General features: G+C 31.7%; 5 protein-coding genes and 1 pseudogene across 6 annotated transcripts, besides 1 other annotated feature; all 6 read right to left on the reverse strand.

Moving 5' to 3' along the window:
• Nucleotides 1-57: 57 nt before the first annotated feature.
• Nucleotides 58-2,778, reverse strand: TVAGG3_0563030 (antigen BSP-related family; the record flags this gene model as incomplete). The annotated part of the gene is made up of 1 exon (XM_001309880.2): nucleotides 383-1,999. One exon carries the CDS (start codon nucleotides 1,997-1,999, stop codon nucleotides 383-385), a length of 1,617 nt encoding a protein of 538 aa, XP_001309881.1.
• An 85-nt stretch (nucleotides 2,779-2,863) lies between these two features.
• Nucleotides 2,864-5,946: a mobile genetic element.
• TVAGG3_0563050 (uncharacterized protein) lies at nucleotides 3,365-4,060 on the reverse strand (the record flags this gene model as incomplete). The annotated part of the gene is made up of 1 exon (XM_001309881.1): nucleotides 3,365-4,060. One exon carries the CDS (start codon nucleotides 4,058-4,060, stop codon nucleotides 3,365-3,367), a length of 696 nt encoding a protein of 231 aa, XP_001309882.1.
• On the reverse strand, nucleotides 4,092-4,705 carry TVAGG3_0563060 (MULE transposase domain-containing protein; the record flags this gene model as incomplete). Its single annotated transcript, XM_001309882.2, has 1 exon — nucleotides 4,092-4,705. A coding segment is annotated over one exon (614 nt), but the record flags the coding sequence as incomplete, so codon positions are not given.
• A 289-nt stretch (nucleotides 5,947-6,235) lies between the features above and the next one.
• TVAGG3_0563070 (ribonuclease inhibitor domain-containing protein) lies at nucleotides 6,236-7,798 on the reverse strand (the record flags this gene model as incomplete). The annotated part of the gene is made up of 1 exon (XM_001309883.1): nucleotides 6,236-7,798. One exon carries the CDS (start codon nucleotides 7,796-7,798, stop codon nucleotides 6,236-6,238), a length of 1,563 nt encoding a protein of 520 aa, XP_001309884.1.
• A 1,458-nt stretch (nucleotides 7,799-9,256) lies between these two features.
• TVAGG3_0563080 lies at nucleotides 9,257-11,726 on the reverse strand (annotated as a pseudogene). Its single transcript has one exon — nucleotides 9,296-11,294. A coding segment is annotated over exon 1 (1,999 nt).
• Nucleotides 11,727-12,047: 321 nt separating this feature from the next.
• On the reverse strand, nucleotides 12,048-13,967 carry TVAGG3_0563090 (antigen BSP-related family; the record flags this gene model as incomplete). Its single annotated transcript, XM_001309885.1, has 1 exon — nucleotides 12,048-13,967. The coding sequence occupies one exon, from the start codon at nucleotides 13,965-13,967 to the stop codon at nucleotides 12,048-12,050; it is 1,920 nt and encodes a 639-aa protein (XP_001309886.1).
• Between the last annotated feature and the right edge of the window lie 483 nt (nucleotides 13,968-14,450).

The following is a 14,450-nucleotide window of genomic DNA, read 5'->3' on the forward strand; positions in this document are numbered from 1 at the left end:
ATTGTTATTTGGAAATATACAATTGAGAGATTGAATTTTTTCCAAAAAGATTTTATTCTTAATTTTTACAATTCTTACTTTTAGTTCTACCTCAGCAATGGACATATGCTGTATTGTCACTTAATCACAAAGGTAGGAGCTGGACTGCTTATAATGACTGAAGTCAAAAGGACTGGAAAAAAAAATTGTGCTCGCTGAGATCTTGTAATTTTTATCCTTTTGGTCATTGAATATACTGTACATACAATCATCATTAGTGTGGAAAACATATTATAATAAAATATTTAATACTTAATATGGTTGTTATACTTTTTTGACAAAATGATGAGTATTTCTTCCATATAACTTTACAATAAAAGACTCTTGTATTTTATAAATATGTTTATAACAGTCCAATGTATAGAATAATAGTGAATGCATAGAGAAGTGATTTTGTGATTTCGGCGTTGATGATTCTGCATTGACATGTAAGGAAGTCACATGAGTATATAGCTTTAGGGTTAAGAAGACATTCTGATATGATTTTTCGAATGAATGAGATTGACCTGTTCTCGATGATGACACCACATCGAAGATGATCACATCCGAAGAAGATAGAACTCTCGACGTTTTCGACGCACTTAGGGATGTTGATCGATGTCAGTGAAGAGCAGTTCGCGAATGCATATTGTTTGATGGTACGAACGGAGTCGTCTGGGATAGAGATGCTGATCAGATTTCTGCATCCGATGAATGCGCCTGATGATATAGTTCGGAGTGTCTGTGGGAGGTTGAAGAACTTGATATATGACGCTGGAGGGAAGCAGAAGAGGACTGTCTCCGACTTGTTGTAAAGAGCACCGACATCGACTGAGAAGTATTCACTTCGTGGACATTCGATGACAGAAAGAGATGAACATCCGTCGAAGAACAAGTTGCCGATGTTTCGAAGAGAGCAGTCTTGTGGGATTGTGAACTTGACGAGATTTTTGCATCCTTTGAAGACGTAGTCTGACATGTACTCTGTGCGATTTGGAACTGTGAAAGTTGTGATGTTCGTGTTCTCGAAGCAGTTGGAGCCGATCTGTTTGACATTTGGAGGAAGTGTGATGTGTGAAAGATTATAACATTTGCTGAAACAACCCATACCAATAGATGTAAGTTTAGAGTCAATTGGGAATGTGATGTTAGTGATTCCTGTGTTACTGAATGCATATGTATCAATATTCTCTAACGATGACGGGAAAACAATTTCTCTCAACGACAAACAATTCAAGAAACATGAACTCTGAATCGCTGTTATATTATTTGAAAAAATAATATTTTTGAGATTATTACAGTCAAAGAAAGCATAATTCGAAATTGTTGTATTTTGGCCACCAGAAAATTCGATTGTTTCAATATTTATGCATTTTTCAAAGGCTTTATAATTGATTGATTGTATATTAGGTCCAAATTTAAAGTTTTTCAAAGAAGTGCAACCCGTAAATGCACTATCTTTAATAACCATTACAGAATCTGGGATAATAATGTATGTCAAATTTGGGCAATTGGCAAATGAATTCTTTCCAATAGATTTAACGACTGAATTATCTTCAAAAATAATTGATTTCAATTGATAATTTTCACTGAATACTCCGTTTCCGAGTGACTCTACAAACCAAGGGATGGTATATGAATAATTATCACGAAGATATAAAACAAGTTCTGTTTGTCTGCTATAAACTAGACCTTGTTCATCTTGGATTAAGGATGAACCTTCAGCAAAAGTAACTAAGGTGGAAGGTGGAAAACAATGGCCTCCGAGATAATTCACAGATCTTGGAATTATGACTGCTCTTAGATTTGTACAATTTGCGAAAGCATTATAATATATGGATACTAATAATTCTGGAAGTATTATACTCGATATGTTTGTATTTGCAAAGCAATATGAAGTAATTTTGGTGATTTCGTTTCCTAAAATGATTTCATTTAAACTTTCACATGATTCAAATTCCCCAAAATTCTTCAATTGCATTGTATTTGGGATATTAACTGTCTTTAAATTAGAGTGAACAAATGCAAATCCGCCAAGAGTTTTCACATTTGCTGTGAAATTTATTGATTCAATTAGAGAATAACCAAAAGCATAATATTCAATTGTGTCAATAAAATCTGGCGTGATAAATGTTTTTGAGTAGTTTGCGGGGAAAAAAATTAATGATTTTTTATCTTTTGTATATAAAATGCCATTCTCTGAAGTATAGAATTCATTCAAATCATCGCATTCGATGAATTTAAGTGTTTTAGGTTGCTGTATATATATATATACATCGCCTCCATTCGTGAAAGGTACTTTGGTATAAAAAGATATAAGATACTTGTTGCTTCAAAACATCCTTTTTCAATTGTTCGGAGCTCGGAATCTCTTGGAATATTAATATTTTCTAATTTGAAGCAATTTCTAAAACAAAATTGAGATAATACTTGAACAGATGATGGAAGTGTAATACTGACTAGAGAAATGCAATATCGAAATGAATATTTGTTAATTGTTCTAAGATAATTGCAATTTGAAAAATCAACTGAGATGAGTTTTCTGCAACTGAAAAATGCACAGTCGCTGATCGTGTTAAGTTTAGAATTTTGTTGAAATCTTACAGATTTGAGTGTGTTTCGACTTCCTTCAAATGCATAATTTCCGCATGTTAGTGGACCAAGTTGTCCAAAGATGATCTCGCAGTCAGATTTGATCTCAATATCTGTGACACCATTTGTGGCATATAATATTCGATCATTGTCTTGATAATTTTCTTCAAAAACTATTTAAAAACTGATGTCAAAAAAATTTAAGATTGAATGGTTTCTGAAAATCTTTTCAAAATCTGATCAATATTGATTTGGCAAACCCATATTTTAGCTAAAAGTGACAGGAAAAAAAACGTTTAGTATTAAAAAAAAAGACCGATGAGAGCTTCGTTCGAAATATAGAGGGAACTGAGAATGCGCAACCATTCTCAGGGAATATTGGATGTTATTCCCGTTCCCTCTGTATGGAAAATTGAGGTTTTCAAAGGGAGTTAAAATAATATCAAATTTATACTAATTTACTTCAAAATACAAAAGTATTTGACAGCTAAAATTAGTTACTTTAGCAAGCCTATCAATACCCTTTTACGATTATTGCTACTTTTTCGAAATAAAAGTAAAAACAAATTTATACTAATTTACTTCAAAATACAAAAGTATTTGACAGCTAAAATTAGTTACTTTAGCAAGCCTATCAATACCCTTTTACGATTATTGCTACTTTTTCGAAATAAAATAAATTTATTATCAAAAACCTTTTTTTCTTAGTAAAAATAAAAATGTTATTTTATATCAAGTTTTTATTCATAAATTTTTATAATGTTGTATAAATTTGAAGGTGGAAATCTGTAATAATTTTATCTTGAAAAGACTTGGCATTCTCAACAATGAATTGAGGGGTATTGCATCCAAATTCTGTAATTTGCGTGAGAATACTAAGCTTGATTTCCATTGGGATACTTAATTTCGAAAAATACTGGGTCATTCGTTTTTGAACCTTTGCTGCCTTGACAACTTTATCAAGTAGGTCATCTAAACCCAATTGAAGCGTATTTAAGTTTGCTGATGAGTTAACTATTAACGATTTAATTTTATCAGTGAGCATTATACATTTTTCTGTATCCAGTCTGATTGTAGACTTTTTTGGCTTTTTTTCAGATGGCAACGGATTTGGAATTTTGTCTCTGAGCCTTATATCTTGAGAAATTCTGTAATAAAATGAAGGAACGATAAAATCGATTAATTTCATCACAAATCGATCAAATCTCATGAAAATTGTTCCGCCAAAGTAGTAATATTTAATTTTTTTGTTAATCGATTCTGAAATGTTATTTGTGAGAGCTAAATTTTCATCTCTTTCAGCGGCTGTCCATCTTTCTTGGTTTGATATCCATTGATTTTGTATGTATTTTGAAAATTCTGGGAATTTTTCGGCTATTTCCAGAATTTTTTTGAACGTTGGTTCAATCCATTCTTTCTTGCCATTTCTGCCGTATGCAAGATAGTTCATTTTTGTATCTAATATCAATTTGTCTGAACTCTCAAATGCATAATCTTTCAAATTTTTTCTGAACGCCCTCATTACATGAACTGCACACCAATGAAGGATAACTTCTGGAAAAGAGTTGATAATCGCATTTTCGATTTCTTGTGCACAATCTGACATAAAATATTTTGGTTTTACTTTTGCCCAGTTAAAAAATGCCTTGAGACAGAATGCAATATTTTCTGAAGTGTTTGGATAAACGACAAATTGAAAAATTGGGAATGCATGTGTATTTGGAAATTTGGCTGATATCATGTAAAACAACATTTTAAATTCAAGTAATGAATGGGTTGCATCAATAAAATGCTCTTTCACAATTTTGATTATGTCCAGAAATTTGAAAGAAGCATAATAAAAGATTAATTTCTTTGGTTTGTTGTAATTATCGACATCGAAATAAATTAAATCTTTTGGTGACTCTTGTTCTTTGATACCCTTAAATAATTGAGTTGACTTGAATTGATTATCATCGTACTTTTGAATACCTTTGATCTTTTTATTTCCTTTTTCCTGAATTGTTTTCATTTGATCTGAAGATGCATTCAAAAAAGATGGCCTGTTAAGTGGATCATCCAGATCAAGTTTTTTGTCGCATTCAATTTGAGCCATTTTCGGATCACCCCCTGTTTTATAAAATTAATAAGTACCCGACGATAGCATTGTGATAATGTGTGGTATTTCTTTGTCTCATCTTTGATTTGATTGTGATTATGTGTTCCATTATATTCTGTTAGGATATATTCTTCATCATCCTTTAGAAATGAGATACATGCTTCACATTTATTTGCACTGCACCTGAATTTTAATTTTGTTCCCCCTAAATTTGGATTTTTTTTAATTGATATGGACAACCTGCATGGCATTCGTTATCAATGACAGCTTTCATAGCATCTATATAAGATAGCCTTTCTTTAAGTTCGCATGGTGCATCGATATGCATCAAAAAAATGAAATGAAATTTCAATATCAAAAAAAGCACAAAATTTGAAAAAATTCACAAATCTCGGTTTCTGAAAGAAAATGGCCTCTTAAACTTTGTGCATATATTCATCTATAAGACACATTGTATCCATATATTATTTAGCCAACATAACTTATCTGGTATCGAGAAAATTCAAAAAAAGCACAAAATTTGAAAAAATTCACAAATCTCGGTTTCTGAAAGAAAATGGCCTCTTAAACTTTGTGCATATATTCATCTATAAGACACATTGTATCCATATATTATTTAGCCAACACAACTTATCTGGTATCGAGAAAATTCAAAAAAAGCACAAAATTTGAAAATTGCTCGGTTCTACATTCAAAATAAATTTCATTAATTTTTACGTACATATTAAGGTACTTATCTTCTACATATATAATCTTCATTAGATATATACATGATAAATAAAATTCATAAAACATTAAAAATCAAAATATTAGATGAACCTTGGCAATTAAACTTTATTAAATAATAGTTGTTTATAAATTATATTATATTATCATTTAATATTATTTTGATAATGAAGATTTTATTTTGCAATAATATAAACGAAATTTTTTACCTTATGAACATTTGATGGAAATATGCAAATTTAAAATAATAAAGAAAGCCGCGAGCGAAGCGATCGGCTTAGTTCGAAGATTTTGATTCAAATCTTTGCTGATCTGTAATTCGCGGAAGCCGCGAGCGAATCGAGCGGCTTAGGTCTAAGATTTTGATTCAAATCTTTGCTTATATTCCTTAAATTCTTTATGAAACTCGCAACAGTTCCATAAAAAATTTTAAATTCTAAACTGTCGAAATTACCGATCGGTAATCACACCCGTGAAGGGTGTGTCACTTTTAGCTAAAATTACCCCTACTCTTTATCTCACTATCTGCTTTAATTTGTCGTGTATATGAGAGTAAACTGAGCATAAAGTTATTAGTGAGTAAAAATGTCTATTTTTCAGATGAAATAATCAAAAGGAATATACAATTCTGATTTAAAACTTAAATTTAGGTATTTTTCATTTTAAATATGAAGTCACATATGAAATATATATTTGAAAATCATATTAACCTAACATTGTATTCAATTTGAGGTTGAAACACTTCTAGTATATGTGTCTATTAACATAAATCACTCAGAAAAGCATTTAATATAAATATTTTTATAACATTCCAATGTATAGAATAATAGTGAATGCATAGAGAAGTGATTTTGTGATTTCAGTGTTGATGATTCTGCATTGACATGTAAGGAAGTCACATGAGTATATAGCTTTAGGGTTAAGAAGACATTCTGATATGATTTTTCGAATGAATGAGATTGACCTGTTCTCGATGATGACACCACATCGAAGATGATCACATCCGAAGAAGATAGAACTCTCGACGTTTTCGACGCACTTAGGGATGTTGATCGATGTCAGTGAAGAGCAGTTCGCGAATGCATATTGTTTGATGGTACGAACGGAGTCGTCTGGGATAGAGATGCTGATCAGATTTCTGCATCCGATGAATGCGCCTGATGATATAGTTCGGAGTGTCTGTGGGAGGTTGAAGAACTTGATATATGACGCTGGAGGGAAGCAGAAGAGGACTGTCTCCGACTTGTTGTAAAGAGCACCGACATCGACTGAGAAGTATTCACTTCGTGGACATTCGATGACAGAAAGAGATGAACATCCGTCGAAGAACAAGTTGCCGATGTTTCGAAGAGAGCAGTCTTGTGGGATTGTGAACTTGACGAGATTTTTGCATCCTTTGAAGACGTAGTCTGACATGTACTCTGTGCGATTTGGAACTATGAACGTTGTGATGTTCGTGTTCTCGAAGCAGTTGGAGCCGATCTCTTTGACATTTGGAGGAAGTGTGATGTGTGAAAGATTATAACATTTGCTGAAACAACCCATACCAATAGATGTAAGTTTAGAGTCAATTGGGAATGTGATGTTCGTGATTCCTGTGTTACTGAATGCATATGTATCAATATTCTCTAACGATGATGGGAAAACAATTTCTCTCAACGACAAACAATTCAAGAAACATGAACTCTGAATCGCTGTTATATTATTTGAAAAAATAATATTTTTAAGATTATTACAGTTAGCAAATGCGAATTCTCTAATTGTTACATTTTCCCAACAGGAAAATTTGATTGATTCTAAATGTAAACATCCACTAAAGGCTTTAAAATAAATTTCTTTTAATTGATGTCCAATTTTAATTTTTTTCAGAGAAATACATTCAAAAAATGCCCAAGTTTCTATTCTAATTACAGAATTTGGAATGTCGATGTTTGTTAGATTTATGCAATTGTTAAAAGCACTTTCTTTTATTTCTTTAAGTTTCGATTCTTCTTCAAAATGAATGGTTATTAATTGATTGTTACCACTGAAAACATTGTTGTGTATTGTTTCAACAAATGATGGAATTGTGTATGAATCTCGTTCACTCAAATATAAAACAAGTGTTGTTCGTGAATTATATATCAGTTCTTGATCATCTTGGAAAAAAGGAGATCCATCTTCGAATGTGATAACAGTATGAGGAGGAAAGCATTGACCTCCAAGAGAATTCACTGATCTCGGAATTGTTATAGCTTTGAGATTATTACAATTTGCAAAAGCTGTAAAACCAATTGTTAACAATCCTTCTGGAAATGTAATACATGAAATATTAGTTCCTTTAAAACATACTGGTGTAATAGCTTTAACCTCATTTCCAAGCATAACCTCTGTTAAAAGCCTACAGTACACAAACTCATAAGAACTTGTCAATTGAAGAATATTTGGTATATTCACTGATTTTAAATGTGAATAAGCAAATGAACATGTATCGAGTGTTTTTACATTTGGAGTGAAAATAATTGATTCAATTAAAGAGTATCCAAAAGAATAACTTCCTATTTTCTCAATAAAATCAGGAGTTGTAAATGATTTTGAATGATTTCCTGGGAAACATATCAATATTTTCTTATTTTTTGAATACAAAATTCCATCAACTGATGTGAAAAATTCATTTTGTTCATCGCATTCGATTGATTTCAGTGTTTGAGATGATTCTATATTTGCGTTTATTATAGAAACGTATTTGGGAATGAAAAGAGTTGTGATAATTGTTCCACAGAAGCAGCCTCTTTCAATAGTATGAAGGTTTGAATCTCTTGGAACAAGAATATTTTCTAATCTCAAACAATACTTGAAGCAATATTTTGATAAAACTTGAACAGATGTTGGTAATGAAATATTGACTAGAGATTTGCATAGATAAAATGAAGATGTCTTAATGGTTTTAAGATAATTGCAATTTGAAAAATCAACTGAGATGAGTTTTCTGCAACTGAAAAATGCACAGTCGCTGATCGTGTTAAGTTTAGAATTTTGTTGAAATCTTACAGATTTGAGTGTGTTTCGACTTCCTTCAAATGCATAATTTCCGCATGTTAGTGGACCAAGTTGTCCAAAGATGATTTCGCAGTCAGATTTGATCTCAATATCGGTAACACCATTTGTAGAATATAATATTCGATCATTTTCTTGATAATTTTCTTCAAAAACTATTTAAAAACTGATGTCAAAAAAATTTAAGATTGAATGATTTCTGAAAATCTTTTCAAAATCTGATCATTATTGATTTCAACTGTAATTGATCAAATTTTTATATTGATCATATTTATAATATAATTGACTTAACATCAAATTATTGGTGAGTAAGCATTTCATTTATTTTATTTATCACACCAACTGCTTTAATTTGTGATATGTGTGCCCTGAGATCAAAAATTTGATTATAACTGAGTCAAATTTTAGTATTTGTCCATCATAGTATTACCATTATAAAGGCTTTTTGATATACTATGCTTCCATATCAATGTTGGTCTCTAATGTATTTCAAATAGTTCTATAATTTGAAAAAATTTCTCCATATTGAGTTGCAAAAGTAAAAAATTGAGGGTATTTTATTTATCACACCAACTGCTTTAATTTGTGATATATGTGTGAGTTAATTAAGCTTAAAGTTATTTGTGTGTAAAAATTTTATTTCCGAAATGATATAAGAAATGAATTAATGAATGATATGAATCTGTTTTCAAGGGTATTAAGTAAAATCAAAGAATGTTATACCAAGGGTATTATTCTATTAAATTTTTATTACTATAATTATTTAAATATTATGCTGTGTATTCAGATATATATTACTCAGAAAAGCATTTAATATAAATATTTTTATAACATTCCAATGTATAGAATAATAGTGAATGCATAGAGAAGTGATTTTGTGATTTCAGTGTTGATGATTCTGCATTGACATGTAGGGAAGTCACATGAGTATATAGCTTTAGGGTTAAGAAGACATTCTGATATGATTTTTCGAATGAATGAGATTGACCTGTTCTCGATGATGACACCACATCGAAGATGATCACATCCGAAGAAGATAGAACTCTCGACGTTTTCGACGCACTTAGGGATGTTGATCGATGTCAGTGAAGAGCAGTTCGCGAATGCATATTGTTTGATGGTACGAACGGAGTCGTCTGGGATAGAGATGCTGATCAGATTTCTGCATCCGATGAATGCGCCTGATGATATAGTTCGGAGTGTCTGTGGGAGGTTGAAGAACTTGATATATGACGCTGGAGGGAAGCAGAAGAGGACTGTCTCCGACTTGTTGTAAAGAGCACCGACATCGACTGAGAAGTATTCACTTCGTGGACATTCGATGACAGAAAGAGATGAACATCCGTCGAAGAACAAGTTGCCGATGTTTCGAAGAGAGCAGTCTTGTGGGATTGTGAACTTGACGAGATTTTTGCATCCTTTGAAGACGTAGTCTGACATGTACTCTGTGCGATTTGGAACTATGAAACGTTGTGATGTTCGTGTTCTCGAAGCAGTTGGAGCCGATCTCTTTGACATTTGGAGGAAGTGTGATGTGTGAAAGATTATAACATTTGCTGAAACAACCCATACCAATAGATGTAAGTTTAGAGTCAATTGGGAATGTGATGTTCGTGATTCCTGTGTTACTGAATGCATATGTATCAATATTCTCTAACGATGATGGGAAAACAATTTCTCTCAACGAAAAACAATTCAAGAAACATGAACTCTGAATCATTGTTATATTATTTGAAAAAATAATATTTTTGAGATTATTACAATTAGTAAATACATTTTCTCTAATTGTTACATATTCAGAACAGGAAAATTCGATTAATTCTAAGTTTAAACATTCAGCAAAGGCTTTAAAATAAATTTCTTTTAATTTATATCCGAATTTAATTTTTTTCAGAGAAGTGCAACCAGAAAATGCAAAATTGGAAATTTTGTTAACTGAATCTGGAATTTCGATGCTCGTCAGATTTATGCAACCTCTAAATGCATAATCATTTATTTCTTTAAGTTTCGATTCTTCTTCAAAATGAATGGTTGTTAAATGATTGTTGCCACTGAAAACACTGTTGTGTATTATTTCAACAAATGATGGAATTGTGTATGAATCTCGTTCACTCAAATATAAAACAAGTGTTGTTCGTGAATTATATATCAGTTCTTGATCATCTTGGAAAAATGGAGATCCGTCTGCAAATGTGATAACAGTCTGAGGAGAAAAACACTGACCGCCAAGGGAATTCACTGATCTCGGAATTGTAACATTTTTGAGATTATTACAATATGCAAAAGCTGTATCGCCTATTGTTAACAAACCTTCTGGAAATGTAATACTTGAAATATTGGTTTCCTGGAAGCATCCTGGTGAAATTATTTTTAACTCATTTCCAAATGTGACTTCAGTAAGATGCTTAGAACCTGCAAATGCACAAGAACTTGTAAATTGAAGAGTATTTGGAATATTAACTGATTTCAAGCATGAATAAACAAATGCATAAGACTCCAGCGTTTTGACATTTGGTGTGAAGATAATTGATTCAATTAAAGAGTATCCAGCTGAATAATATCCTATTTTCTCAATAAAATCAGGAGTTGTAAATGATTTTGAGTGATTTCCTGGGAAATACACTAGTATTTTCTTATCTTTTGAATATAAAATTCCATCAACTGATGTGAAAAATTCGTTATGTTCATCACATTCGATTGATTTCAGTGTTTGAGATGATTCTATATTTGCGTTTATTATAGAAACGTATTTAGGAATGAAAAGAGTTGTGATAATTGTTCCACAGAAGCAGCCTCTTTCAATAGTATGAAGTTCTGAGCCCATAGGAATGATGATTTTCTCTAGTTTTCTGCAATATGAAAAGCAATATTTTGATAAAACTTGAGCAGATGATGGTAATGAAATATTGGCTAGAGATTTGCATAGATAAAATGAATATGTATTAATTATTCTAAGATAATTGCAATTTGAAAAATCAACGGAGATGAGTTTTGAACATTGATAAAATGCGCAATCACCAATTGTGTTAAGCTTGGAATTTTGTTGAAATGTAACTGAATTGAGTGTATTCTTACTTCCTTCAAATGCATAGTTTAGACAGATTGAGGGTCCAAGTTGTCCATAGATGACCTCGCAGTCAGATTTGATCTCAATATCGGTAACACCATTTGTTGAATATAGTATTCGATCATTGTCTTGATAATTTTCTTCAAAAGCTATTTAGAAATTGGTGTCAAAAAATTTTTTAGATTGAAGGGGGTAATCGCAAATGAACTGACCCTCTCAATTTTCCCAAATGATATTTATAATATAATTAAGGCTGCTCTTACGCCCCTATGGCATGTCATTAAGGTTAAAGTTCAATGACACTTCACGCTGGTTGTCAAAAATTTGATTTAAAGTCAAATGGGCATAAGTACAGCCTTAACTTAGAATAGAATTTCATTAATTTCAATTTTTTAAAAATTTTTCTCACACCAAATGATTCAATTTGTGAAATGTAAATGAATAAATTAAACTTATCATAGTAAATTAAATGCATAAAAATAAATTTTATTTGAATGATGTTTTATATCTTTATAACATTCCAATGTATAGAATAATAGTGAATGCATAGAGAAGTGATTTTGTGATTTCGGCGTTGATGATTCTGCATTGACATGTAAGGAAGTCACATGAGTATATAGCTTTAGGGTTAAGAAGACATTCTGATATGATTTTTCGAATGAATGAGATTGACCTGTTCTCGATGATGACACCACATCGAAGATGATCACATCCGAAGAAGATAGAACTCTCGACGTTTTCGACGCACTTAGGGATGTTGATCGATGTCAGTGAAGAGCAGTTCGCGAATGCATATTGTTTGATGGTACGAACGGAGTCGTCTGGGATAGAGATGCTGATCAGATTTCTGCATCCGATGAATGCGCCTGATGATATAGTTCGGAGTGTCTGTGGGAGGTTGAAGAACTTGATATATGACGCTGGAGGGAAGCAGAAGAGGACTGTCTCCGACTTGTTGTAAAGAGCACCGACATCGACTGAGAAGTATTCACTTCGTGGACATTCGATGACAGAAAGAGATGAACATCCGTCGAAGAACAAGTTGCCGATGTTTCGAAGAGAGCAGTCTTGTGGGATTGTGAACTTGACGAGATTTTTGCATCCTTTGAAGACGTAGTCTGACATGTACTCTGTGCGATTTGGAACTGTGAAAGTTGTGATGTTCGTGTTCTCGAAGCAGTTGGAGCCGATCTCTTTGACATTTGGAGGAAGTGTGATGTGTGAAAGATTATAACATTTGCTGAAACAGCCCATACCAATAGATGTAAGTTTAGAGTCAATTGGGAATGTGATGTTCGTGATTCCTGTGTTACTGAATGCATATGTATCAATATTCTCTAACGATGATGGGAAAACAATTTCTCTCAACGAAAAACAATTCAAGAAACATGAACTCTGAATCGTTGTTATATTATTTGAAAAAATAATATTTTTGAGATTATTACAGTTAGCAAATGCAAATTCATTAATTGATACACTTTCGCATTCTGAAAATTCAATAGTTTCAAGATGAAAGCAATCTAAAAATGCATTTTTATTAATTCTTTGTAATTTTTTTCCGAATTTAATTGTTTTAAGAGAATCGCAACCAGAAAATGCAAATATTCCAATATTTGAAATAGAAACTGGAAGGATTATATTTGAAAGATTTTTGCAATCTCTAAATGCATAATCTTTTATTTCTTTAATTTTTGGTTCTGCTTCAAAAATAATTGTTTTTAATATGTTGTTACCACTGAAAACATTATTGTGAATTGTTTCAACGAATGATGGAATTGTGTATGAATCACTTTCAATAATATATAAAATAAGTGTGGTTCGTGAATTATATATCAGTCCTTGATCATCTTGGAAAAAAGGAGATCCATCTGCGAATGTGATAACAGTCTGAGGAGGGAAACATTGGCCTCCAAGAGAATTCACTGATCTCGGAATTGTTACAGCTTTGAGATTATTACAATATGCAAAAGCTGTATGGCCTATTGTTAACAACCCTTCTGGGAATATTATACTTGATATATTTGTTCCATAAAAACATCCTGGTGTTATTGTTCTCACATCATTTCCCAAAACGATTTCAGTAAGAAATTTACACTCAATAAACTCGCAAGATCTTATAAACTGAAGAGTGTTTGGAATATTCACTGATTTTAAATGTGAATAAGCAAATGAACATGTATCGAGTGTTTTTACATTTGGAGTGAAAATAATTGATTCAATTAAAGAGTATCCAAAAGAATAACTTCCTATTTTCTCAATAAAATCAGGAGTTGTAAATGATTTTGAATGATTTCCTGGGAAACATATCAATATTTTCTTATTTTTTGAATACAAAATTCCATCAACTGATGTGAAAAATTCATTTTGTTCATCACATTCTATTGTTTTTAGTGTTTGAGGTGAAACGATTTTCCCATCCATCACAGACATGTGTTTTGGAATGAAAAGTTTTGTTATGATTGTATTTTTAAAACATCCTAATCCTATTGTCTGAAGTTCTGAATCTCTTGGAATAAAAATATTTTCGAGTATATAGCAGTTTGCAAAACAATATTCAGATAAAACTTGAACAGATGATGGTAATGAAATATTAACTAAGGAAGTACATGAGAGAAATGCACGCGAATTAATTATTCTAAGATAATTGCAATTTGAAAAATCAACTGATTTGAGTTTTGAGCAGCTGCTAAATACGCAATCACCAATTGTATTAAGCTTGGAATTTTGTTGAAATCTGACAGACTTAAGTGTGTTCTTACTTCCTTCAAATGCATAGTTTAGACAGATTGAGGGTCCAAGTTGTCCATAGATGACCTCGCAGTCAGATTTGATCTCAATATCGGTAACACCATTTGTTGAATATAGTATTCGATCATTGTCTTGATAATTTTCTTCAAAAGCTATTTAAAAATT

The sequence above is a fragment of the Trichomonas vaginalis genome, chromosome II (genome assembly GCF_026262505.1).
Source record: "Trichomonas vaginalis G3 chromosome II, whole genome shotgun sequence".
Taxonomy (NCBI): Eukaryota; Parabasalia; order Trichomonadida; family Trichomonadidae; genus Trichomonas; species Trichomonas vaginalis.